The 25,119-nt window shown below is 44.6% G+C and overlaps 1 protein-coding gene across 5 annotated transcripts in view; it reads left to right on the top strand.

Annotated features, from left to right (window-relative positions):
- The window catches only part of INPP4B (inositol polyphosphate-4-phosphatase type II B), a 3,177,224-nt gene that overhangs the window by 2,853,107 nt on the left and 298,998 nt on the right, over positions 1–25,119 (top strand). For all 5 annotated transcript variants that reach the window (XM_069631181.1, XM_069631178.1, XM_069631177.1 and 2 more), the window contains one exon: positions 690–844. In XM_069631181.1, the coding sequence (XP_069487282.1) occupies positions 690–844 (155 nt within the window). The remainder of the gene's footprint in view (positions 1–689; positions 845–25,119) is intronic.

Consider the following 25,119-nt stretch of genomic DNA (forward strand, 5'->3'; position numbering starts at 1 on the left):
GCAATTTGCTGTGAAACTCTGACAAATGTATGCATCTGTAGTGTATTCTTTTACATGTGGCGTGCAGTTCAGCAATAGGTATCGTCTCTTCTCCATGTAGCTAAAGTGAAGGGGCACCTCTGAGCCGAAACCTGATGAGATAGTATTTGATTGTTTCAGTTTGATGGGAACTTTTTCAGAGCCATTTAAAATGGTAATTAATCAATTCATCATTTGTATTCGTTTCGGCTGAATCGCTCGAGCCCTGCCTGTGCCAGGTACTTTTTCATGGGGATTATGCTTAAGGAGTAAGTGCATGTAAAATGATTCACTGGTCCCAGCCTTCAGTGTCATTGGCTCCTCGTGGCCATTGATTGCTCTACAATGCAGTCATGTAGGTAGCAGTGTCAAAGGCCCTCTGTCAAGTGTCCAGAGGAAAGAGGGCGTCCCGCTCATTACAAATCCACAGGGGCAGATCGATGCCGCGCTAAGTGGGATGTTCTCCGGTGAGGAATTACCAACCTAATGCAAGGTGGCCATTCACAGGGCCTTATGGGGGCGCACGCGCGCCTCCCGCAGGTGTCCTTATGAACCTAATTGAGATTTTCCACAGAGTCGCTACATTTGCGGCCTGCGGGATTACAGTTTGGCTCGCGCCTCGCTCTGACTTCTTCCTGTAATGAGGTTATTGATCTCCCTTTCTACTGCAGATTTGCCGCAAAATGAACGGAATTCGTTTCACCTGCTGTAAAAGTGCCAAGGACAGGACGTCTATGTCTGTGACGCTAGAACAGTGCTCGATTCTGAGAGACGAGCACGAGCTGCACAAGGATTACTTCACCCGCGCCCTGGACTGCATGAGGAGGTAGGCAGCACCGTTGCCTGTGTGTTTCTGTCGCGTGTTTGCCGTTAAAAGCCTAGCTGTAAAGAAGCGGTGTTGCACATGAGCAGGGGTCAAGTCCTAAACATCAAAGTGGGGGGACTCGTCAACAAACGCAATGGGATGTGTCGTCGCCAGAAAATAGCATATTAAGGTGAAATATGCACATTTCATTAAATTGGCTTTGCAAAGCCACCCAATTTGCACAGGACGTATGGCATTTGCCTTTAATAAAATCAACATACACACAAAATCAAGAGAGGATATTTTCTTCTAATATTTTTTTGAAAACGTTAAAAGGTGTGCATGTTTTAAACTCCAAGAACCAATACAAAGGTTTTCCCTGGGACTTGCAATACCGAAATGGGACATTTCACCTTTAGTTGCTTGTTATTTTTCATTAGGTTATAGTGTCTGGCCTGCAAACCTGACAACTGCGATCCCTGAGGTCGCTTTAATTCATACATTCAAAGAAGACTTTCAGTGTTTCTCATTTTAGCTGGGGAGACTGAGCCCACCCTCTGAAAAAAGTGGGTGGAGAGCGTCTACCCTCGACTTCGGCCCTGCACATGAGTATCTGATAGGCTAGCTACCAAATAGCCCTCTTAAAGCACTGGTGCACTGGCTTACAGGCAAGTCTGTAGATCTCCCCATGGACCTCTGCCCCCGCGTCCGCTTTTGTTTGGGTACTCTGAATTTTGTACATTTATCCCCCAAACGAACAATATAGAGGCGAAAAAAACACAAACAGAAGCCTGTGCATCCCACAGGGACTGGGATACAGAGTTTTCTATTTGTTTTCTCTAAAGGGGGGATGTGTGGCACTGAGGCTGCCTCCCAATTTGTAAGCCCGGCTGCCAGCATGCATCCCGCAGAACGAGCTGGCCCATGGCCAAGCGGGAGCGGACTATTAAGAACTCACTGCAAGGAAGGGAGTTATCCTGTGACAGGCCCTGACTTGCTGAGGTAGGTGGTCTCATTTCCCGATGCCCTGTGAGAGAGGGATACTCAGGAGGCAAGTTAGTGGAGTGTCTGCATGGAGGTTTCTGTGAAGGGCGAGGGCAGGGTTTCATGATTTATGTTATCTAGAGGCAATGGCCATTGCTGTACCAGCATCAAACATGAGGTGTCCAGTGATTTCACCAAAATCTTTTTCAGAGGGGTATTTCATAATGAAACATTTATAACGAAAAAACATCATTTTTTTTTTATATGGGGAGGTGGGGTATGGGTTTAAAAGGGGTGGGGAGAGGGTTGTGTACTGGTTAACATTATAAACTCTTTCTGTGTGAAATGCTTTAGTGAAAGTAGTATAGAAAGAAACATGTTAGCCAATGTATTTTATTTAAGGTGAAAGTAAGGGAACCTCTAGACACAATAAAAGCTGTCCACAAGAAAGGATACATGAAACTAGAATGTTTTATTAAATCAATCATATATTACCATATGACACCCCATATGACACCCCTAACCTGATCAGACTTTGGGTGTGCTTGAGAGCAAGCACATTGCAAACTAATTTGTAACATGAAGTCAGTGTCGATTCCTTGGGTGAGGGGGTCTGGCAGTTCATGCTTGGAAAAACAGTGCAGTGATGTGCAGTCCAACAATAGATAGGTCTGTGCCACTTTTGACAAAGTATACTACTGTGACAGTATTGAATGCCACTGCCATGGCCTTTTTGGCTGGTAGGGGATCGTCACCTGGATACCACCGGACTCCCCAAGTCAGGAAGCTCTCTAAGAGGCATCACTTCCTTCTGCTCCAATTTTCAGTGTTATGTGGATGACACCCAGCTCTCTTTCAGGCTCCCCTCAGCACCTCTGCTCCTCCGCAATTCAGGAATGGTGTGCTGCCAATGATCACTGCCTTAATGCTAATAAGACTGAGATCCTCCTAATCCGTACACCTGCTCCCTCTTTCCCTCTCTCTCTGGCTGTCCACTCTGGGCCATCTTTCGGCTCCTTCCTGTGAAGCTAATAACCTCAGTGTCATCTTGGACCCCACCCTCTCCTTCTCTCCTCACATCGCCAACATCTCTAAGAAGTCAAACTATCAGCTGCAACTCCTCAGAGGTATTCTTCCTTTTCTCACTTTCCCCCAGAAGTTCATTGTCTCCAAAGCTCTGGTCCTCTCTAGGCTGTACTACTGCAACAGCCACTTTCTAAATCTCCCTGCCTCTACTCTTCGACCTTTACAAATTATCCAGAACAGGACTGCAAGACTTGTCCTTGGCCTGAAGCCCAGGGATCGTATCTCTCCAGCTCTGAAATCTCTTCACTGGCTCCTAGTGGCTGCAAGGATCAACTTCAAGAGCCTTTGCATCGTCCACAAGGCTTTCTGGGGCCTGGGACCACACTACCTCCAACTTTCTCTTCCTAAACATCTTCCTTCTTGAGCTTTACGCTCATCCACCTCCAACTCTCTGAGGGTCAGATGCTTCTCCAAGCCGAGAGTTGGGGGCAGATCTCTTTCCTCGGCAGGGGAGTCCCTCTGGAACAGCCTCCCTGGCTCTCTCAAACTTGAGCAGAACCATCTCTGTTTCCAGAAATAACTAAATACCCTTTCTTTTTGCTTCCTCTTTCTCTCGTCCTCTCCTCTGCTGATGTCTCTGACTGCTCTATGCACTGGTCACCTGGCTACCCTCTGAACTCAGGCCCAGACTCCTGCATGTCCAGTTGCCCTTGCACTGCCTCTGGGCACCCCCAGCACTTAAGGGTCTGTTCCTGCAACCCTACAGTCCCTTCTCTCTGCGCTTATGAGCCACCCTCTGGCTGCACTTATTGAGTTACCTGCACTTCTCCCTTCCCCTCCCCCTGGCACTTTTCCCCTCCCTCTTCTCTACACTTGTGGGATCTGAATGACACAGGGCCTAGTAAAATAGTTTTTCTGTCCTCCCTTTGTTTCCCCCTCCTTGTCTTGTTGCGCCTAGAAACACTTGTATACAGGCGCATTATAAATATTATGTCATAAAGAGGTGACTGGCTGACCTTCTTTGGGTCCCTTGGGACTGCATACATTATTTTCTCCAGTTTCTGCAAAGTTTGCAGAACTCTCAGGATCCATGGACACTTTTCTGAAATATGTGAATCCACTTGCAACGTTTGCAAATCTTCAAATGCCCAAAACATACAGGAACAGCCAAAAAACGAACTGTGACTAGGGTTAGGAACCCCCAGACCCTACTGCACCATACGTACATGTCCAGCAGCCTGACAAAGAGCCCCTCTTTCCATGCCCAGCTATTGATAGCCCACCAAACGCTTAGTTGAAATCCAGCATGGGCGCCAGGCCTCATATAGATTTAGACTGGCCCTCTTCTAGTCCATGTGACCACAGGTACCTCAGCTCATCACAGGATAGCCTTGCCTTATTGGCAAGGACGGAGAGTTCACTGACGAGATTGGAGAAGTGATTGAAGACCAGATAGTGAGAGTGTGACACCCAAATTTGGTGAGCCCCAAAGTGGAGACATAGTTAGAAGGATAGTTTGTTAGGTGAGAGCGAAAGTTGGAAGCAGAAGGAGAGTTGATGAGACTAGAGAGGGACACAGAAGAGGATGGAAAATTGGTAAGACCACAGGGAGAGATGGAGGTGGAGGGAGAGTTGATGAGACCAGAGAGAAAGACTTAGGTTGATAGGGAGTATTTGAGACCTGAGAGGCAGACCGAGGTGGTGGAGACAATAGAGACTGGACAGTAGACGGAAGTTGGTGATAGTAGAGTATCAGGTGGAGTACGTTGGACAAAGAGAGGATATTGGAGGTAGAGCATATAAGGAGTAGGAAGTTGGGAACCAAGAACAGACTGAGGCCGAGCACATCAAGAGGAGGAGGTTGAGAGTAGAGAGAAGTTCTGAGGCAGAGCATACAAAGAGGAGTAGATTGTGAGCAGAATGGAGACTGAAGGTAGAACATATCACAATGAGGAGGCATAGAGAGGTGAAAAGCTTGATGGCAAAGAACGTGTGGGGGAAACGGTTGGGAATAGCGAGAAGAGTGTTGGTGAAGAATCCAAATAGGAGAAAGGGGTGCATAGGGAGACAGTTGGTTGTGAGGAACATTAAGAGGAGGGGCTAAAATGTAGTAAAGAGGCTGGCAGAGGAAGATCCCAGAGGAAGGAGGTAAATGGTTGAGAGGAGATTAAAGTAAGAGAGGAGTTGGACTAGGAGAGACATTAGAGAAAGAAGTGGGGATGATGAAGAAAAACAGAGCTCCAGGGGCAGAGGTTGGACAAACAGCGAGAGTCGGCATAGAGGTATGATATAGAGACGTTAAAGTGGAGAGACAAGCTTGTAGATAAGGAACATTGGAGAGAGGAGGCTATCCAGATAGAGCAGATAGTCTGGTGGACAATGTTGGCGCCAGGCGTCTAATAGAGGAAGGAAGAGGAACAAGCAGGAGCAGGCAGTTCAGATCAATTTCACATAAGAGAAGAGGCCGGGTGAAAGGAAAGACCTCAGCCCAGGTACTGACATACAAGGGGACCCTCCACCAGGTTTCTAACATCAGTAAGAAGAGCAGCTCCCCGCCAAGCCCATGTTATTCAAGCTGGATCCAGTGGTGTTGCACAAAATGTGGGTGCCCCCCTGCACTCCCAGTTAATTCCCACCCCCTGCCCCCATACCCCAAACTCCTCCAAGAAGCTCAGGTTGCATGAAACCTGTGAGTCGTCCTGGGCCACCATGCATTCACAATGGGCATGATGATCATGTTTCCACAGGGGCTAACCGCGCTAGGTGAAATTAGTAGTTTTAAAAAAAAATCAAACCTTATTTCTTTCAAGTAGTGTGGAAATAAGTGAGGCGGTGCCTGTCATCCTAATGTACCAATGTGCATGGCCACAAACAGTACTATGTGGATGCTATAGGCGAAGGCAGCATTTGGTGCCTGGCGGAAGCTCCTGAGGCGAACTAACCAATTTCATTGCAACAAACTCACCGTTCTACTGGAGCTGCGTAAATGAGGGCATCCAATATACAGCGCATACGTGGAAGTGGAGGAAGACCACAGGACAAGGAAGTAATGGACAGGTGTCCGAGGTAAGAAGGGGGCTGGCGTTAGTTTTGTGTTTGTGTTTGAGAGAGAAAGTGTATGAAGATACGGGGATGGGGTGAGGGAGAACGTAATGGTACGGGGGCATCCCTCTCAGGACACATCACTGGGCCTCGTGGAGAAGTGTCGTGGAAGGAACGAGGGTTGCCGGGATGTCCCCCGCAGTCGGAATGGAGTGGGAAGGGGGCACGGAAAGTAGGGTGACCGGGGTTTTTTTCAAAAATCTGGACGGGCCATTGAAATGGAAGTAGGAATAAAGTAAATGAACATATAACTTTAGTCCTACTTCTATTTTGCCAGCCCGTTGCGGGAGGTGGGCAGGGGGTGTGCTAACCTGCACACTCCTCTCATTGAAGAAGAACACCGGGGAGGGGAAGGGGGAGGAAAAGGGGGCGTGAAAAAGCATTTCACGCCCCCATTCGCGCAGGAAGAGGTGCGCCGGGACCCGATTTTGGGATTCTGAAATCGGGTCCTGGCAAAAAAAGGCACTGTGACCAAAACCACGGATGGGGTTTATAAAATAAAAAACTATCGGGACCCCGGGACCTCCTGTGATTTCCTGGACTGTCCCGGAAGTCTGGTCACCCTAACGGAAAGGGAAAGACAACAGTACACTAACTGTCCTCCTGGTGTACAGACCACCAGGCCCACTAGGTAACTTTGGGGACGACCTATCCAGCCTCCTCACTAACAACATCAAAGACTCCACCCAGCTCCTACTACTAGGTGACTTTAAACTGGGATTCAATGATGATGAGGACAAACAGGCCCATTCCATCCAATCAATCTTAGTCGATCATGGCCTTACCCAAAAAGTTTTAGCCCCTACACACCTTAAAGGACGCACACTAGATTGGATAGCCGACCGTATCTGTGCTACCACCATCTCTAATATTTTACCACAAACCTGGACCCACCACCACCTTATCTGCTTCTCATCCACCATAGAGCCTCCTAAATTAGATAACCCGCAAACAGCACCACCTATGCCAACTAGAAGTAAAAAAGAAATTACGCTGAAAAACTTCTCCCACTCCTACTACCAGCTCTCACTGTCAGCGATATTAACTATGACCCTAATACGCTAGTCGAGTCATTCAATAATACTACGACCAAAGCCTTGGACATAATTGCCCCTATCAAATTACGTAAAAGTAAACGAGAATCTCATCTCAACTCATGGTTCACTTCTCAACTCAAAGAACTGCGAATCCAAAAAGGCAAACTCCAAGCTATTTGGAGGCATACACCCTCAGATGAGAATAAAACTCTACTTGACAACCTTGCTAAAAAATATAAGAAGGAAATAATCCAAACTAAAAAAGACACATTCAATGAGAGAATTAGTAAAGCTGACTCTAACTCCAAAGAACTCTTTTCCATCCTTCGGGAAATGGAAAACCCGATTGTTCCCACAGATAATATCCCCAAGGACAAACAATGGTGTACTAGTATCCAGAACGCCTTAGCTAATAAAATCACAACCCTACAATCCAAAATTGCAAAGAAGAAAGCGTCTTTGAGTTCCACTGGAACCCATACTACCCATCAGTTAGATTCACCTACAACAGTTACACAAAATAATTGTGAACCATTCAGATTTACCAACATTTCCATTCTGGAAACTGAAAAGTTGATATCATCCCTGAAACCATCTAACTGCCAAGGCGACAGCTGCCCAGCACAAGTTATTAAGGATGTAGCTAGAGATTTAGCACCCTTCATCTCTAAACTAATCAATGCCTCATTTAGATCCAGCACTGTACCCACCAACCTCAAAGAATCCTGGGTATTGCCTCTCCTTAAAAAATAGACTCCCGACCCAGCCGTCCCTACTAATTATAGGCCTATCACCACGGTCCCATTTCTCCTTAAAATCATTGACAGAGTAGCATACCTCCAGATCCAAAACTATCTGGAGAAGAACCAACTTCTAGGATCACGCCAATCTAGATTCAGACCACTACATGGTACTGAAACATCCTTAATTGACCTTAAGACACAAATCGACGAGTTGAAGGACAAAGGTAAAACAGCTATGCTCCTCCTCCTTGACCTATCGGTGGCTTTTGACCTGGTGGACCACGCACTGTTATGCAACCACCTAGCGTCTGCCGCCCACTTCTCAAGTGAAGCTATAGCCTGGGTACAATCCTTCCTAGCCAACCGTACGATGAGAGCGTTCTCCCCCCCCCTAGCTTCAGCGGACCATATACAAATCACCTGTGGCGTCCCACAAGGTTCATATGTCTCTCCCACAATGTACAACATATTCACTAAGCCGCTCTTCGACAAACTTGACAGATTGGGGGTAAACTATACTAGTTATGCGGACGATACGCAGATCCTCATACCACTATCTGGCAACTTTGTCGAAGACACAGCTCTAGTAAATAAGATTTACCTCCTCCTTCAGGCATGGATGGCCTCTCACGGCGTCTGCTTGAATGACGACAAAACAGAGATACTGATCCTGGGTTCCGACTCTAACCTCAAAAAACTCAGCCCTAACTACCTCGCCTTTAACATAGATGGCAATATAATCAAAGTGGCAACTGAGGTAAAAACACTAGGTTTCTACCTCGATTCCACATTATCTCTCAAAAAACAAGTCAACTCCTTGGCTTCCTCCACAGCCTCCACATGCAAATTAATCAGGGCCTGCAGACCCTACCTCTCCAAAATCAATTGCATCACATTAGCCAATGCCCTAGTAATGTCCAAATTGGACTACTGTAACACCCTATATGCAAGTGCCAGAAAAACGATCATAAAGAAAAAATGCAAATACTGCAGAACAACGCTCTTAGAGCAGCCTTGGACATACCACGCAGAGCTCACATATCCAACATCAGGAAAGACCATCATTGGCTAAAAATCAGTGACAGAGTCCTCCTCAAGATGCTATCTCTCACCCATAAAGGACTGAACAACACTGCACCCACTTACTTCTCGGCTAGACTCACCAGAAAATCCTCTAGTCACCACACCAGAGCCTCTAACCACTTCCTACTTGAAATTCCAAGATTCAGACTAACTAAAGCAGGCGGAGCAAGCTTCCCTGTTATAGCTGCCCGAGCCTGGAATGCACTCCCTACTGCACTGAGGGCTAATCTACCCTATTCTAGATTCAGATGCAATGTGAAATGTTGGCTCTGGACCAATGACGACTAGCAACCTGATCCTCAGCTCTAGGCCAGGTTCCCTGTATATATTTACCTGTTACGACCGAATTTGGACTATAGACTTTCACATTGCCCCCTGTGATGTGAGGTTTTCCCACTTTTTGTACCTCTTGCAGCCATGTATTGTAAAAACTAAACTAAACTAAAGATGTTTCCCTGCAGTGCCGAAATCGGACCCAGGAACCTGGCTCCAATGAAATCAGCCTGCGGGGAAACAACGTAGATCCCTCCTCGGGGGATAGTAGCATTGCAAATGATTCAATATCAGTGGGTGCAGGTGATTATTTTTAGTGAAGGGGTATTAACATATGGCACCAATTGGTGCAGGTGACCAGGAGTAGCGAGAGAGCCCTAAGTAATGTGCAGTTTGTGGGGGGTTCTCCCCGGCGACATTTTTCAAACAATGTGTTAAAATGGTGCATTTTACAGCACAATTATTCACCAAAATGGGGTAAAAAGTGATACAATTTACAATTGGGAAATAATGGGTCTCTCTGGAACAACATATGCAAAATTCCAGTCCTGCCTCCTACGGAATTGAGTGTAAAGTCCTGCCAGTACTTACGGTCCACAGGCTGCTGCCTCAGAGCCGGACCCCAGGACACAGAGCCAGCGGCGGGGCTGCAGCGAGAAAAGTCACGTCAGTCTGACATATCCGACACCTTTAGAAAAAACAACCGCAAAGCGACTCTGGCTGTTCCTTGTGCTCGGAGCAGACAGGTGTTGAATGGCACCTGTCACTTGAGCTTATTTGTGTGTGTTCCTTTCTCTCTTCCGTCCTCCGTGTTATTCTTCTTCTCATCATACATGTTTTCACTTTGCCTGTGTGTCGTTCTCTCACATACATGCATTTCCTTCACGTCATAACACATTTCGGTGCATTCCTCTGTCCTATCACATGTACTCCTCTCATATAGCTTTCTCTCACATGTAAGTTTTCTCCTGTTAGCATAAATTCATCCTTTTCGCCACTTGCTTTTGATCACAGAAGTACTCTAATGAAAACATAGCTTCTGGGCATTTTATGTTTCCCAGGCTCTGAGTTGCAGAAACGTGTCGCAGAAAGACTGATAGGCTTTGAAAACCGCTCCCTGTTCTTCCAGACACGGTGTACATTCACCCCAACAAAGCCCCGACCAGGCCCGTTATTCACAGTTTCCACAGTGTGGAACATAAGCATCTATTTTAGCGGAACTCATAGCCTGAGGTTTGCTTTTATTCTAAGAGGCATGTACTAACCTGCGGTTTCCCTTTCCATTGAGGCTCCAGCACCTGCTTTCCCTCTCGAGCAATTGCAGCAGAGAACATTACATGGAACGTGGCATAGCAAACGCACGTTATAAAGACATATAGACCAAAGGCAGGTTTTCTGAAACTGTGACAGGGGAGCAGAAATGCATCTGTGGGTCTAAGCAACTATTATGAAGTTTGTTTTGCCTGAAGGATTCTTTTTTTTTACCAATGTAGGCAGGCTTGTCACTGTTAAAGGAATGGTTCAGTCAGAAAATATTATTGGCCAAAAAGATGGCCAATAATAAAACAAATACCTCAAATATATATATTTCTTTTAAGTCCCTATGCAAAGTTTCAAGCAAATGAAGTTCAAACTTTAAAATCACAAGCACTAGGGGGCATCCATTTTGTGATGTCAGGCAGCCTCCTACGCTCTGCCTTTGCGGCACTAAACAAGCAGCAAAAACCCCCTACTGGGAGCTTTTGCTTACTGCAGCCTAAGCAGAGCTGAGGAGGCTGCCTTCACTTTCATTTTACGTTTTCTGTGCTCCCCAAGCCCAGGGAAGCACAGAAAATGTAAAATGAAGGCAAAAAGCTGAGGCGCACCAATTAAAAATATAACGTTGTTGTATTTGTGATTGTCGTGGTTGTAAAACCACAGCAATCACAAATGCAACAACGTTGTTATTCTGACAGCGGCAGCTTTCGCTGGGAGTCTCATGGGCTCCCCCAACCCTGAGGGAGTCCAGGAGACTCTCAGCGAAAGCTGCAGCATTCAGAATAACAACGTTTTTGGATTTGTAAATACTGCAGCATTTAAAAATACAAAAATGTTCTATTTCTAAACACCGTGGCACAGAAACATAACCGCATTGTGTTTCTGCCTACCGCAGCTTTCACTTTGGGGCTCTCGGGCTCCGTGGAGCCCGAGAGCCCCAAAGTGAAAGCTGCGGTAGGCAGAAACACTGTGGCATTTCTAAACACCCGCGTTGTGTTTCTGCTCACGGGGAGCCCAAGAGCTCCAAAGTGAAAGCTGCTGTAGGCAGAAACACAGCAGCATGGAATCGCAACCGCGTTGTGTTTCTGCCTGCCTTGGCTTTCACTTTGGGTCTCCAGTGCTCACCCGGGGGTTGTGTTTCAAAAACGCTGCGGTTTTTGTTTCTAAGTTTCTCAAGCTCCTCCTCCGAAAGAAAAACCGCAGTGTTTTTGAAACACAACAACGTTGTATTTATGTTTGCTGGGATCCTCCAGCCCGGAAAACATAGAAAAAAAAACGCAGCTAGTGCTTATTTCTTTTAAAAAAAATAGCACTTACCGAGGTGCAGCTGCAGCTTTCCTGCCTGTAGTCTCTGGTCCCTGTCCTCAGAGTCCGGCACCAACGAAGCAAAAGCCACCCAGTGGTAGCTTTTGTTAACTACAGCTGGCTGGCTTTTGCTTCATTAGTGCCACAAACACAAGCACAGGTGGCATCCATTTCACAAAATGGATGCCCCCTAGTGCTTGCAATTTTAAAGTTTGAGCTTCATTTGCTCGAAACTTTGCATAGGGACTTTAAAAAATATGTTTTAGGTATTTGTTTTATTATTGGCCATCTTTTTGGCCAATAATATTTTCTGAATGAATCATTCCTTTAATGTTAAAGGATATTTGTACCGAGTGGTCCCCTGACGCTCTGGTGGATCTGAAAAGGAAAGGGGGTTGGGGGAAGTTAGTGGGAACGAGCGGGATAAGTGCAAGAGAGCAATGATGTGCCGTTGGCAGCTTCAGTTCTGTTAACACCATTTGCTGAGCTTCGGGGTGCTTTCCGGTCGGTAACTGTTGTGTGCAGTTGTGCAAAGCTATGTGTGGTTTGTTTTGTTGTTGCGGTGTAGTGAAGTTTGTGCGGTTTATTGGGCTTTAGGTTTGTGGTTGTGTTTGGTTAGCGTTTGAGAGGTGTATGCAGAGGGGTGAAATTGTTAGTGGGTTGGTTATAGGCCTTGCTATCTAGAAGTGATATGTGCTAAATTTCCATGTTCATTCTAGATGTGACGTGTGAATATCTCTGCATTTCTATTGAGATCTGGCACTGCCAATATTCACAATGCTGTCTATAATTGACGCACGCCAATATTCACAATGATATCCAAATGTGGCACTAGCCCACCTTCAAAATCCTGTCTAGATGCGAAGCAAGCTAGCATTCACAATTCTATCTAAATGTGGTATTTGTAATATTCTCGATGCAGTCTAGATGTGCCAATGGCTAATATTCGCAATTCTATCCAAGTGTGGCACTGGCCGACATATACAATCCTGTCTAGATGTGACCCAGGCTAATGTTCACAATTCACTTGCTGATATTCACAATTCTAAGTGTGGCAGTTGCTAACATTTGCAATTCTATGTAAGTGTGGCACTTGCTAACATTTACAATCCTATCTAGATGCAACACATGCTAATGTTCACAATTCTAACTAAATGTGGTACTTGCTATCATTCACTCACAAGTGATCACTTCACACATATACATGAAGAGCTTCAGTCTTTAAGGATCCCTCTTTGCCCCATAGCACCTGCACAGTGGGGTCTGCAGGGCCCCCGATAAGCCGGAGTTGGATGTTAGCCCGCTGGGAAAGTTCTGGCTATGTGTTTCCCTTCTGACAGAAGCACAAAAACCTCTACAGGTCGGCAACAGGCCTGGCTGAAGAAACTAAAAGCATGTGAAAACCCTAAAATATAGGAGTAAAACGTTTTATTTTGTTATTGGACTATCTTTCGGCGCACCGTTTTTAAAATGGTTGAGGGATCCTTTGAGAAATCTACAGCATGTGAGGGACAATTACCCTGTCTTGCGAGGAGAGACTGAACTAAAAGTCTGTCTAACAAAGCCCACAGCAGACAACCCATGACTTAGGTTTTCTTTATAGCTCTGCTCTTTGGCACTTGACTCTTGCCCTCTTTTGTTAAGTCCCTGTGACAGAATATCTTATGAAAATGATTTCCCATTTATATAGTGCTTTCGCCAAAGCACTGTGGGTGCAGAATAGCCTGAGCTTTTTTTGATTATTAATATAAAATGATATCTCTGGAAGGGAGATCTGCTAATCAGATCCCACTTTTATAATGCTCCACACTGAAAAGTATAGTGCAAACATGTCTCTATCCTGTCTACCGATATCTCTTAGCAGGTTCCTTGTAGTCTGGCAACATGTCAGAGAGTGACACGTGCATTCCTGCCAACAGCCTAATCAAACCTAATGTGCCTGACGACAAGGCCTCTGCTAGGGAGAATTATCATTTTAGTGCTTAATTCCTCCCACCTTAGAGACCCCCAGCTCTTTTGCTGGCCTGTAGGACTTTACATTTTAATCCTAGAGTGAGTGAGCCCTTTTGTCTCAATCTTGCATGTGTTTTGACCTCATTTGGATTGTGTTTCCTTTCTTTTTGGATTCTGACAAACTCCATAGGCATCCACTTTTTGTATGGCAACATGCAGCACCTTCAGTGCAGTGTCACAGAGAAATCCTTTAGATTTATCCTAAGGTTTAAACACCTTTTCTTGTGTGAACTACTGTTCCCAAGAATAGTAAAGTTACATTTACTTTACTTATCTTTTCTCTTTGTAGGTCCAGCACACACCATCTTATGTGGAGTGCTGGGGGGTTACTTAGTAGCCTCTTTTCTACCTACTCATGTAACATTTTTAATGTTACCCTCACTACTTTAAATGACTGGTGGCAGTGGTTTAATTTTCCTACCATTGTGCTTTTCTACCGCAGGCTGAATCCTCAGCTGCAATATAGCACCCATGGTTGACCATTTTGTCAAAATGGCCCTGTCTTCTTTTTTCACCTTTTTCTGTTTGTGAGGTCTTTCTTGGGTTTTACTCTACATGCAAAGCCAGGTTTAAGCCTGTTGTTCATTTTGCCTTTGGTAGGCTTCAGTACTAAAACCTGCCTCAGGCTCCAGTGTGCCTAAAAGGGCAGGAAGTGAGGGAGGTTCCTGAAACTCCCCTGTCCTTTGTCTCTAGGAATGCCTTAGTGCACCCAGTCCTGATTGGCTGGCTGGCTGTCCTTTGAGGATAGTCACCCTGCTGTTTGATTGATAGCTAGGCTGTGCATGAATGGGAGAAACCTGCTTAAAAGGCAACGGTTTTCGGACTGAAGACAGAGTCGACCACTGGGAAGAACAGCCTGACAAAGAAACCGTGAACGAAACTTGCTGCATCCTCCTGGACCATTGAATTACCCGGTGAAGCCCTGCTGCTGTGCTGAAACTCCTTTTTCTGATCGACAAGAGATGCTCCAGAAAGGACGACTTCTTCCCTTGGGTTAGTGGGACCAACTAACCCCGAGACGAACTCCACTGCACCATCTTTGCCGACTGGCTGTACTTCTTTGTTGCTGCAGGAACCGAGTGCCAGGAGGTGATAAATCCGTAGTCGAGTGCAATGTCTGCAAGCCGGCCAGAAGCTCCAGGAGTCTCCCCACGACCCTGCAGAAGCAGGATTACCAGAGCTTGAGCCCCCTCACCAGAGTGCAGGACTCAAGGAGTGAAAAGGAGTGAAGGAAGTCCAACCGGTGTCCAAGATCTGCGGTGGTGCTGTTTACCGAGCGATGAAACCTCAAAATGCCGCTGATCTGAAAAGAGTCTGCAGCTTCCACCACCGATCTCTTAATTGCTGCCACAGGAGTCCTCCAGACGTCCTCCCTCTTGACTCCACGACTGAGGCCATGGAACCCAGGATCTGCATCACTGCAACCAGACAGAAGCCAGCTGGACCACTCTTCTTCTAACCAAAGGCACTGTTTTGACTTGGGCTACTTACCTCAGTGTCTGCAGCTTTGCTCTTCTCAGTTGCGACTTGCAGTAGCTACTTTACTAGAGTTGCTAGAGTTGATTTCAGCTCTACCCTTCACAAGTGTAACAGCTTGTGACCCTACAGTGATTTTTATTCAACAAACTCTCTAACTTTGTGCAAGACTTTGCTATCTAAGAAGTGCCTCAGCTTCATAGACTGTGCTCCAATTGACATTGGCTGTCCTGGCTCCCACCAGACTCTTCTAGTCCATTTGACCTTGATACTTACTGTCCCTCATAGGTGATAACTTGGTATTTAACTATTATTGTTGGGAAAGGTTTTTATCATTGGAAGACTTAGGTGCTCACATGCTCCGAGACCTGTTTAACCTTTTTCCTTCCCTTAACCTTTCCTTTCTACAAACCTCAGAGTCTACAAAGTGTACTAGTGATATATAAATGCCATTACTGTCCTAGTTAGTGAAGTCACCTTAGGGTGTGGGAAGTCTGTAAGAAGCATCTCAAAGAGTATCTACTAGCTTTGTGTTGATTCTGGAAAAGTATTTTAAAGTATATTTGATCGTTACATATATTGCCCTTTCTAAAGTATGCTTATTTAAAAACTACTGTTAAATAAATAATTATTCCTAACTAAAACCTGGAGTGTAAGTGTTATTTGGCTACTTGCATTTGTGGATTTCATTGCTACAGCTCTACAGCTCACATTTACTCCTCTTGAGATAAGCCTGGCTGCTCAGTCACACTGCCAACTTGTGTAGTACAGGCCTATACCAAAAGCGGGGATACCTACTACCAAGAGAACAGGGGTTGTGTGGTCTCCCACAGGATTACTACACCAATTCCTGCCTAACAGCCTCCCTTCAAAGGAGGGCAGCCCAGATCCAAAATTCTATAATGGTGTGCTCATTGAGGCTTTAGTGGAATCCCATCACCACCTGGTGTCATGGAACTCTAGGGATCATGCACCCCAGTTTACTAACCCTGAAGTGGGATGCTTACTAAGAGAACTTGATGTGATGTGTATACAAGAGTCTTGGTTGATGGAAGAACCTTCCTGGGATGGGTACCAGGCAGTATCACAATTGGCGACAAAGGCCCTAAGAGGGAAACCTAAAGGGGGTTTGATCACTTTGTTAAGGTCAGACTACCGTTTTGTCGGTTTCAAGATGATTATTAGAGAAGGCATGCTGGGATTAGTGTGGGGTATCATGTATGTGGACCATTGGATGTCCTTACTGATCTGTAACATCCATTGGCATGAGGGAATTTGTCAGTTGGATTTCTTTTTGTATCACTGGCAAATTGCATTATGGAATGGTTGGAGAATCATTCCAGTGGTCACATGATTGTTCTTTGTGATCTGAACTCTACTTACAGGTGTCCAGTCAACTCGTCGAAAAAAAAATGGTCGACTGCAATTTGGTCGACGCAATTTGGTCGAAAACCAAATGGTCGAATTTTTTTTTTTATTTATATATTTATTTTTCGGGTTTTCGTTTAGTTAAAAAAGGAGTGTTTAGAGAAAAAAAGGGGGTTTGGGGGGGACCCCCCCAAAAAAAAAAAAAAGGGTTAAAATAAAAAAAATAAAAAAAAATTCGACCATTTGGTTTTCGACCAAATTGGTTCGACCATTTGTCTGGTCGACCAATTTTTTTCTACCAAATGTCTGGCAACCCTACTTACATTCACTCTTCTAACAACAGAGAGGTGGACAGCAGTACCGTTAGGGGATTTAATGATTCTTGTATGGTCTTTCACGATATGCAGGATGATGGAGGAAAATGGCATAATTGCCTAAGCAATCTGAGTCTTTATCATTTGGATGGGGTCGTTGAAGGAGTTTTGGGAGGCAGCCCGATTTGATATCGAGGTAATCAGAGCTGAATACTGGATTACATATTTGTCGATGACTATCTGATGGGGAGGTGTCAGGCCATGGCGATCGTCAGGAACGATTGGAATGATCATGGTATGCTGCAATGCACATTTAATTGTGTTTCGAGGCATGAGAGGCTGATTAATGAAAGTGTGTCTACTAGCTCTGCAGCCAATCGAATAGTGTGGAATCCATGTAAGATTCACCAGATGAACACGGTAATAGGGGGGAATGATTTCATCCATTGGTTATAATTGGAAGTTAATTTTTACTCATGATAATAACAACACCTTTTTGAGGATGTCATAAAACGATTATCAGGGAGATTGAATCTGATGAAGGGGCTCCCATAAGTATGAAGTATGAAGTGGTTCTGGCATGGAAGAAAAGGGAAATGAAGGTTGGTATTAGAGCTATTATAAGGAGGAAATTATTTGACTCAGTGAACTTGGAAAACATTAAAAAAGATGAGGCAAAAGTATAAGAACTGGGCGAGAAACCATCGGGCTCAAATGGTGCAGGCAGATGCAGAGGAAATGCTTGAATACCTGCTAAGGAAAGACTCACAAACCTTCTGGGCCTTAATGAATAATCAAAGTAGGGGCAGGGCAAAGCTAGCAGTTAATGCCATTGCAGAGTCGGCATGGGTGAAGCACTTTCAGGATGTATATGCCAGCCTGATCCTCACTTTGGTGAGAGAGTCTGTAATAAGAGGGACGAAATTAGCCGGGTGGGATCTCTAGAATATGGTCTAACTGAAGTACATAGGCTGATAATGAGAGCCAGTAAGTCAAGGGTTGTGGGCCCTAACCATACTTTGAATCGGCTGTTTTAGAGGGCCCCGGTGGAGTGGGCAAGTATCCTGAAAATGCTTTTCGATTAAATGTTAGAGTCTGCAACCTTACCAGTGTCTTGGCAGACTGCTTATATTATTCCAGTTTATAAATCCGGTAGCAGAGCTGAACCGAAGTACTACAGACCGATTGCCATACTAGACTCTGACAGTAAAATGTTTCGCAAATCTGATTCTGAGATATCTTGGATCGTGGGCGTATGTCAAGGGTCTAAATAGTAAAAATCAAACAGTGTTCCATAAGCACCACATAACTTACCTTAACGGGTTTGTTCTGCTGTGTTGTCAGGACCTTGTTGTGGAAGGGAAATATGATGTAATTCATTTGACTACAATTGAGCTGTCAAATGCATTTGATACGAAACTCTGGGAAAAATTGTCAAATTGGGAAATTCCAGCAGGCTTGCTTACATTGATAATTGCTTTGCATAAAGGATCCAATGTGAGGGTCAGTTTGAATCAAGAAGGTGCATTGACCCAAAAAAACACCATGCACAATGGGCTTAAGCAGGGGTGCATTTTTGCCCATTTCCTATTTAATTTATATGTGGCAGATGTTGGTAGTTTTTTGGAAGCAGCAGCCTTTGCTCCTCCAAAACTCGCAAATCTGGTGGTGAGTTGAATGACATATTCCAGCGGTTTCTTACTGATACACTGTATGGGCAAGGGGGTGCAGAGACTATTGGCTGCTTTCAAATTTTTTGCGAATCAAAACAGCCTTACAATTAACCCACGAAATACTAAGATCTTGTCTTTTAATAAAAGGAAAAAGAAAGCAGCAATGCATTGGACATTGGACATTGAATGGCACTACTTTGACTAGTGTGAACTCCACTGTGTATTTGGGGTTTCACATTACGGGTTGTCCTGATAAATCTAATATTAAGAACTATTTATCTTCTCTGGCACCAACTCCTTGTGTGTAAAGCGTTTTGCTAAACAGAAGGCAGGGGTTTGCTCACTTTCTTCTGCGTGCACCCTCCTTTGGAATAGCCTCCTCCTCCCCCTGCGCCTTGAGAAGGATTTTCTCAAATTCCAGAAGCTCCTTAAGACTTTCCTCTTTTCCTCAACCTTTCCCTCCTTTTCTCCTCTGCTAGTCCCACAGTTGCTGAATCAGTGTCCTTGGCCCTTATGCTTCTTCGGGGCCTTGACCTCCCACACACATTTTTCCCAGCTCCTGTCTTTCCACAGCACTTTGCATCTGCACACCTTCAGCTCTTGAAACTCTCACTTTACACCCCCCGCGGCCCAGGCCATGTAGCACTCTACATTCCTAGCACTTCGTCCATGGCTCACCCACAGCCTCGGACTCCTCAAAACGTACCCCTCTTCCCTCTTCCTTTCTGCACTTGCACGTTCTGAATACTCCCTCTTCCCTCTCTGCGCTTAGATATTGTGTTGTAATGTTGTAATTTATTAATTTATTTCCCACTCTCCCTCCCTGCACTGTGGGCGCTTTGAAACAGTATATTCTTATTGTATAAGCGCCTAACAAGCAAACAATAAATAAATACATTTGAAACGGATAGAAAAATAGATATTGTAAATTCTCAATCTTGCCCTTTCAAAGGGAAGGTTTCACTCTAATTACTTTATGGTATTGAGCTTCTAAAACAATGGGTATTGAACTCTCTGAATGTGTTAGAAGGTGACATTTTGCAAAGCGGGCTTGGAGTTCTGAACACAGTACCAATTAGCACAATCAAATATGAGTTTGGGGTAAACTCTTTGAAAGTAAAAGGGCAGTGGTGCATTCTGTCACTCTACAGAAAATTTTTGGTTGCCCCAAAGAATACCCTATATAGTGATTTTGCTGGTATGGTGGAGACGGGGGAATGTCCAACCACTTAAGGAATTTGTGAAGCAATGTATAGCTATATTGCAGTATATGGGGTTCACTAATATCGATCTTGTGAGTGATCCAGTGAATGTGAAAAATACTATGCTTAACTTGGACTGGTCTATTAATCTGGACAGGCTGCATGGGCCCGCCAGCTTGAGCCATTTCAAGGGTGAACATAAAAGGAGAGGTCTCATTATTTAGAAATCTGTCCTTGTCCAAGTACTGGGAAGGATTTTTTGTGGTTTCGGTGGAACCTGTATCATACAGGTGAAATTCAACTAAGACGCAATTTGGTGCAAGAGTCGAGGGCCAGATGTAGATTTTGTCAACAATCTAGAGTGGTTGAAACCCTTAAGCACCTTTTGGTTAAGTGCTCCGGTTTAGTCACTTTGAGATATATACATTTTTTAATGTTTTTTTATGCCTGTGTCAGCGTGGATTGTGAAGTATTTTGGGAAACTTTTGTACTTGGTTTGCGAGTTTCAACTCTTATTGCAGTGGTGAATTATTTGAATGGCTCGAATAAGGAAATGTACAGCTTGTAATCAGTTCACTCTTTTACTATGTTTTTTTTTAATTTGTAAAATGAGGAGAATGAATTGTGGTATACAAGAATGTATTTTAAAGTGAATAGGTTTTAATTATTTGATGATGTAAAGGTTTAATGAATTGTGTATTTTGTTAAAGTTGAATAAATGTAACCAAAAAACAAAAAAAAACGATTATAATAGTGTGCTTCCAAAGCCTGGTGGCAGATTAAAATTAAAATACACTGCCACGACAATGGAGCGCTCACACCAGGGTGGTAATTACCAGAGACTTATTGATACAGACAGGAGAGGGATGTGAGATGCAGTAGTCAGCACAGGAGTATCAATCCACAAAAGGGTCCCAACATCTAGGGCTCACCCAGGGATCCCATACGTCCTTTGCCCCTCCCCACTTCCTGCAGACAAAGCTCTCTCTTCGATGAACATCATGAGGTAGAAGACACTGAACACAGCATTCAGACTTGGACCCTTTCAAGAAGGCTAGAAGACGACAAATCCACTGTGGAAGATTGCGAATTTAGTGGGGTGAAACCACCCCATCTGTTGAATCCTCTTTGGACTACAGAAGAAGAAGGATTTCGACTGGAACTTTGTTGGGGAGACAATCTGCCCCATAGTCCTCTTGCATAGAGTTGAGGACAAAACCTTCCAAGAAAGGAGCAAGCTCTTTCAGCCATCCCAGAGGAACATTTGGGGGGATTTGCCGACTGGACAAGGCTTGCTGCAAGCTTAGACCACTGGTATCCAAGAACCACTCACTGTTGATGACAGCCCAAGTGCTCTCTAGAAACCTGGAAGTGCATAAAAAGTATCCACCTTGCCCCTTGAGACCCTGGATAGGATACCCCTGTAACTAGAAGTCAGGAAATGGCTCGGAGCACAGTTTGAACAGTTTCTTTTTTTCAAGACACTTTGACCATTTTGAATCACCTTTTGAGCCAATTTAAGCACATGCCGCTGCCTTTGATACTCACCACTTTCAATCCATCTTCAACACATCTCAATTTCGACCCGACACAGAGACAGCCATCGACTTGCCTGTCTCGACACTAACTCCACCCTTTTAAAGCAATATCTTGTTCCGTCTTCACACTGATTCGACCCAGTGGAAGCGAAAGACTAGCCCATTTCAATGCTGAATTCACCCGCTGGAAGTAGTTGTCTTGATGCTGACTTGACCTGCTAGAACCCATCAACATGGCCAATCTCGCTGCTGAATGAAATGGCAGAAAAGTGCCCGGTCTAGACCCTAGAACAAACCTAAAAAATATTTGAAGTGTCCCAGGCCTGTTTTTAAGGGCCCTATTGACTTTTTAAGATCCCACTTCTTACCTTTTAAACACCTTCTTATTGAACCTGACTTTTCTGCAGCACATATTGTCTATGTATTGTCAATGTAGCCCTTTCTTCAGACCCAGGGTGACCCCTTTCATTATAAAGTCTGCATATTCTGTGTCTCACTTACAGGGGTGTTTTTGGGGTTTTGGATGAGTTGTGTGCACAGCAGCTGTGGATCATGCACATACAGCGCAAACACAACCCCAACATCCTGCTCCTTGCAACAGAGTACACAACCTTCTTGCCAGCAACGGGCAACCCAGGGCACTCTGCAGCAGCATTGCCTCTTGATGCTTCTAACCCAAAACCTCTTGTTTCCGCCAAGTGCTTTTGATTCCGTGGATCAAGCCTAGATGAGCTTCATGGCAAAGCCTGGGAGTGAGAAATGAGGGAGGAAATTAAGGCAGCTAGGAAGGAGCCAAAGGCCTCAAAGGTCAATTCCAGGGCCCTATTCTTAGCCTGCTGAAGCCCTGTGAAGGCCCACCTCAAGCTGGAAGGCCAGAGGTGGAATCCCATGCATGGGGAAGTAGGTTCATAGTTCACTAATCTTTTGAGTATATCTTCCGCTTATTTTCTTTCTTTACTTCAACTCTACCTTTCTTCTTTTATGTCAGTCATAACAGCTTAGGGCCAACGTTTTCTTTGGTTGTAAAGTGCTGTAGGTCTGTGGACCCTAGTTTCAAGGCCTGAAGAGCATCCGGGCTGAGTGCCACAAGGTGTAGGGCTCCTGCTTGCCCCCAAGTTAGGCCCTGTGTCATTCTTATATCAACCTAGCATAGATGATATGGGGCGCACGCTAACTTGGGGGCTGTCAGGAGTCCTATTTTTTTTGTTGCTCAGCCCAGACCTCTTAAGACCCCTCAAAATAGGGGCTACAGACTTAAACCTTCTTCAACCCACAGAAGACCAATCCTGAGGCAAAGGACGAGGCACAGAGGAGCTGGATTAGTCCGCCACTGTGATACTTGTCATTGTGGGGTGTGACTAAGCAATGGAAATAATACCAAGTTGAGGGGCCCAAACAAAGTTAGCCACCGGTCCACACGCACTGCCATCCCGGACACCTAAAGTGCTGTTTTGCGCAGGTGCGTGGGTCTGAGAGTGACATTGAATGTCTTATGGCATGGGAGAGTTAAGTAGAGAAATGGTGTGACATGCATCATGTCTGTTGAAAAGCAGGGCGGGGTCTCACAGGTTAAAGCAAAAGGGAGAAGTATAGGGGTGCACAGACAAGTTAAATAAAGGTTTGAGAGTGGAAGGATTGTGAATAAGAATGTATCAACAAGAAATAGTGTGCAAATGTTATACAAAGACTTCTGGTGCAATCGGGCTGTCGTCACAAGGCCACTTGGGACAGAGGAAACCAAACAAATCCAAAGCTGTGTATTGCTACCCAGCAAGCCCAGATGCACTCAACAGGGACAATAAGTACCCTCTATTTTAAATCAAAATTCATTTAAACATTTGGCGCCAACCGGGCGTTAATTCTACAGTGTACAAACACCGCCTAAGTTTCTCTAGTTTCCAAAAGAAAATGTCATTACACAATTTAACGGTGTTAATAAGGATAAATTGTAAACACAGGTGTGAAATGAATGGAACAATCAGAACCAAGACATTAGAGATAACTTTGGATTTTAATCCTCTTAATCCAATAAGTCATACATGAATAAACAAAAAGTAGTACGATCAGTGTACTCTATTTACATATGGAAAGAGCACTTGTGGGTGTTCCATATAACACAAGTAGGAACAAACGGCGTAGATAGAAAACAGCTTGTATAGAGCAGCACAATTGCAAATCTGTATAGCAGTTTACAGTTTACAAAGCTCTAAATGCATAGGTTCAACCATTCAACAATTTACAAATTAAGTCTCATATTTAGATCTAACAAAAGAGGCCGACGCGTTTCGGTTCAAAGAACCATCTTCAGGGGATAGACTTCATTTTTCATATTCATAACCATTAATTCATAGCACAGTCTCTGTGGCGTAGTAAAAGAAAGAAGATTTTTCAGTAGAACTCTTCAGTTTGTAAGAAATCCATTATCAAAGTGAAAAGAGTCAAAGTCACTAACCTTGCTGATACAAGAGCCGAGACACAGAAAAGAGATCCAGTCAAAAGCAATGGGTAGCCGAATGCCACAGATTGCTGGGATATCTGTAGGGGTAAGATCAAAAGACCATCCATTTAGAAAAGCCAGATGGCTAATAGTCCATAGTAGAACAATCAAGTAGAAAAGTAAACGGGCGGCAAAAGTACCAAATTAGGGGTGATATAAGTGCAGTAACAAATGAATGCCCATACATGCAAACCGTAACGAGTAACGGAGGTAGAGACATCAAGTAAGCCACACATGTGGAGAAATGCGTGAAGTTTAGGTGTAACTGCACCTCTACTTACACTCACACTCCCAGACTTATGCACACACGGCGATCGTCACTGGTCCCGCTGCTCTCCTCCATACCATCACTTTCCTCTTCATATTATATTCCTCTCCCTCACCAGCTCTGTCCAGATTTACCATGGAAACAGAAGAGGGGCTGCACCCTTGCTTCCATTCCATGACGCTGATCTTCAAGTGGACCCGCATGCTCAACCTGGTTCGTTCTTTTGTATTAGCACCTTGGGGGTTGGCTCCAGGAAACTAATAGCATGAATCGCCAGTTACACAAGCTGTGTCGGTGTAGAAGGCCCTAAGAACCTCGCTGCACTTTAGTCTTTTAACTCTTGTCCTAGAACATTACCACCAGGTACAGTGAGTGGAACTAGTAATTATTGTTTAATTCATATAAAAAAATAAAAATATACAAATAAGTTAAAACGAGGAAATACAGGAGTTCAAATTTGTATGTAAATGAGTTATATCTAGGAGGGAAGGGATAATCTAACAAAGTGAGTTTTCAAATATCGCCGAAATGTCAGCATATTTTTTGACAACCGGAGTAAAACTGATCAGACATTCCAAGTGTGAGGAAGGTATTACCCATATTGATCGTTTACAAACGATCGTGTGGTAAATCTGGCTGGATTCGGCCAGTACCATTTGATCATTTGTAAGCGATCAATTTGGGTAATCACTACCAAAAATGGGGTGCGGGGGTGACCCCCGCTCCCCATGTTTGGTAGTGATGGCTTCTGGGGGAAGCAGGGGTGTCTCCTGCTTCCGGAGGTTTGGAGGTGGGGATGGGGGAATAAATAGAAAAGCGGCCGGAGGGACGGATCCGAAAGCCGCAGGGTAAAAAGATGAGCAGATTGCGAAAAGGTAAGTAGGGGGTGGGCAGCGGGGTGTATGGGGTGTTTTTTTTTTATTTGGGCGGATTTGACTGTGGCAAAATTGGCTTTGTGACCGAATTGACAACAGTCAATTCGGCCGTGAACAATTGTGCCACGGCCAAACCGTATACATTGGTGGGGACTGCTGCTAAGAATGCTTAATGAGAAAAAGTAGTACCTGAATGTAAAAATGTCAAAGCGCAAAAACTTTGAAATGTATGTTTGTACCAATACCTCCAGAAATATGCATT

Source organism: Ambystoma mexicanum, chromosome 6q, assembly GCF_040938575.1.
Source record: "Ambystoma mexicanum isolate Mex_15411 chromosome 6q, UKY_AmexF1_1, whole genome shotgun sequence".
NCBI classification, from domain to species: Eukaryota; Metazoa; Chordata; class Amphibia; order Caudata; family Ambystomatidae; genus Ambystoma; species Ambystoma mexicanum.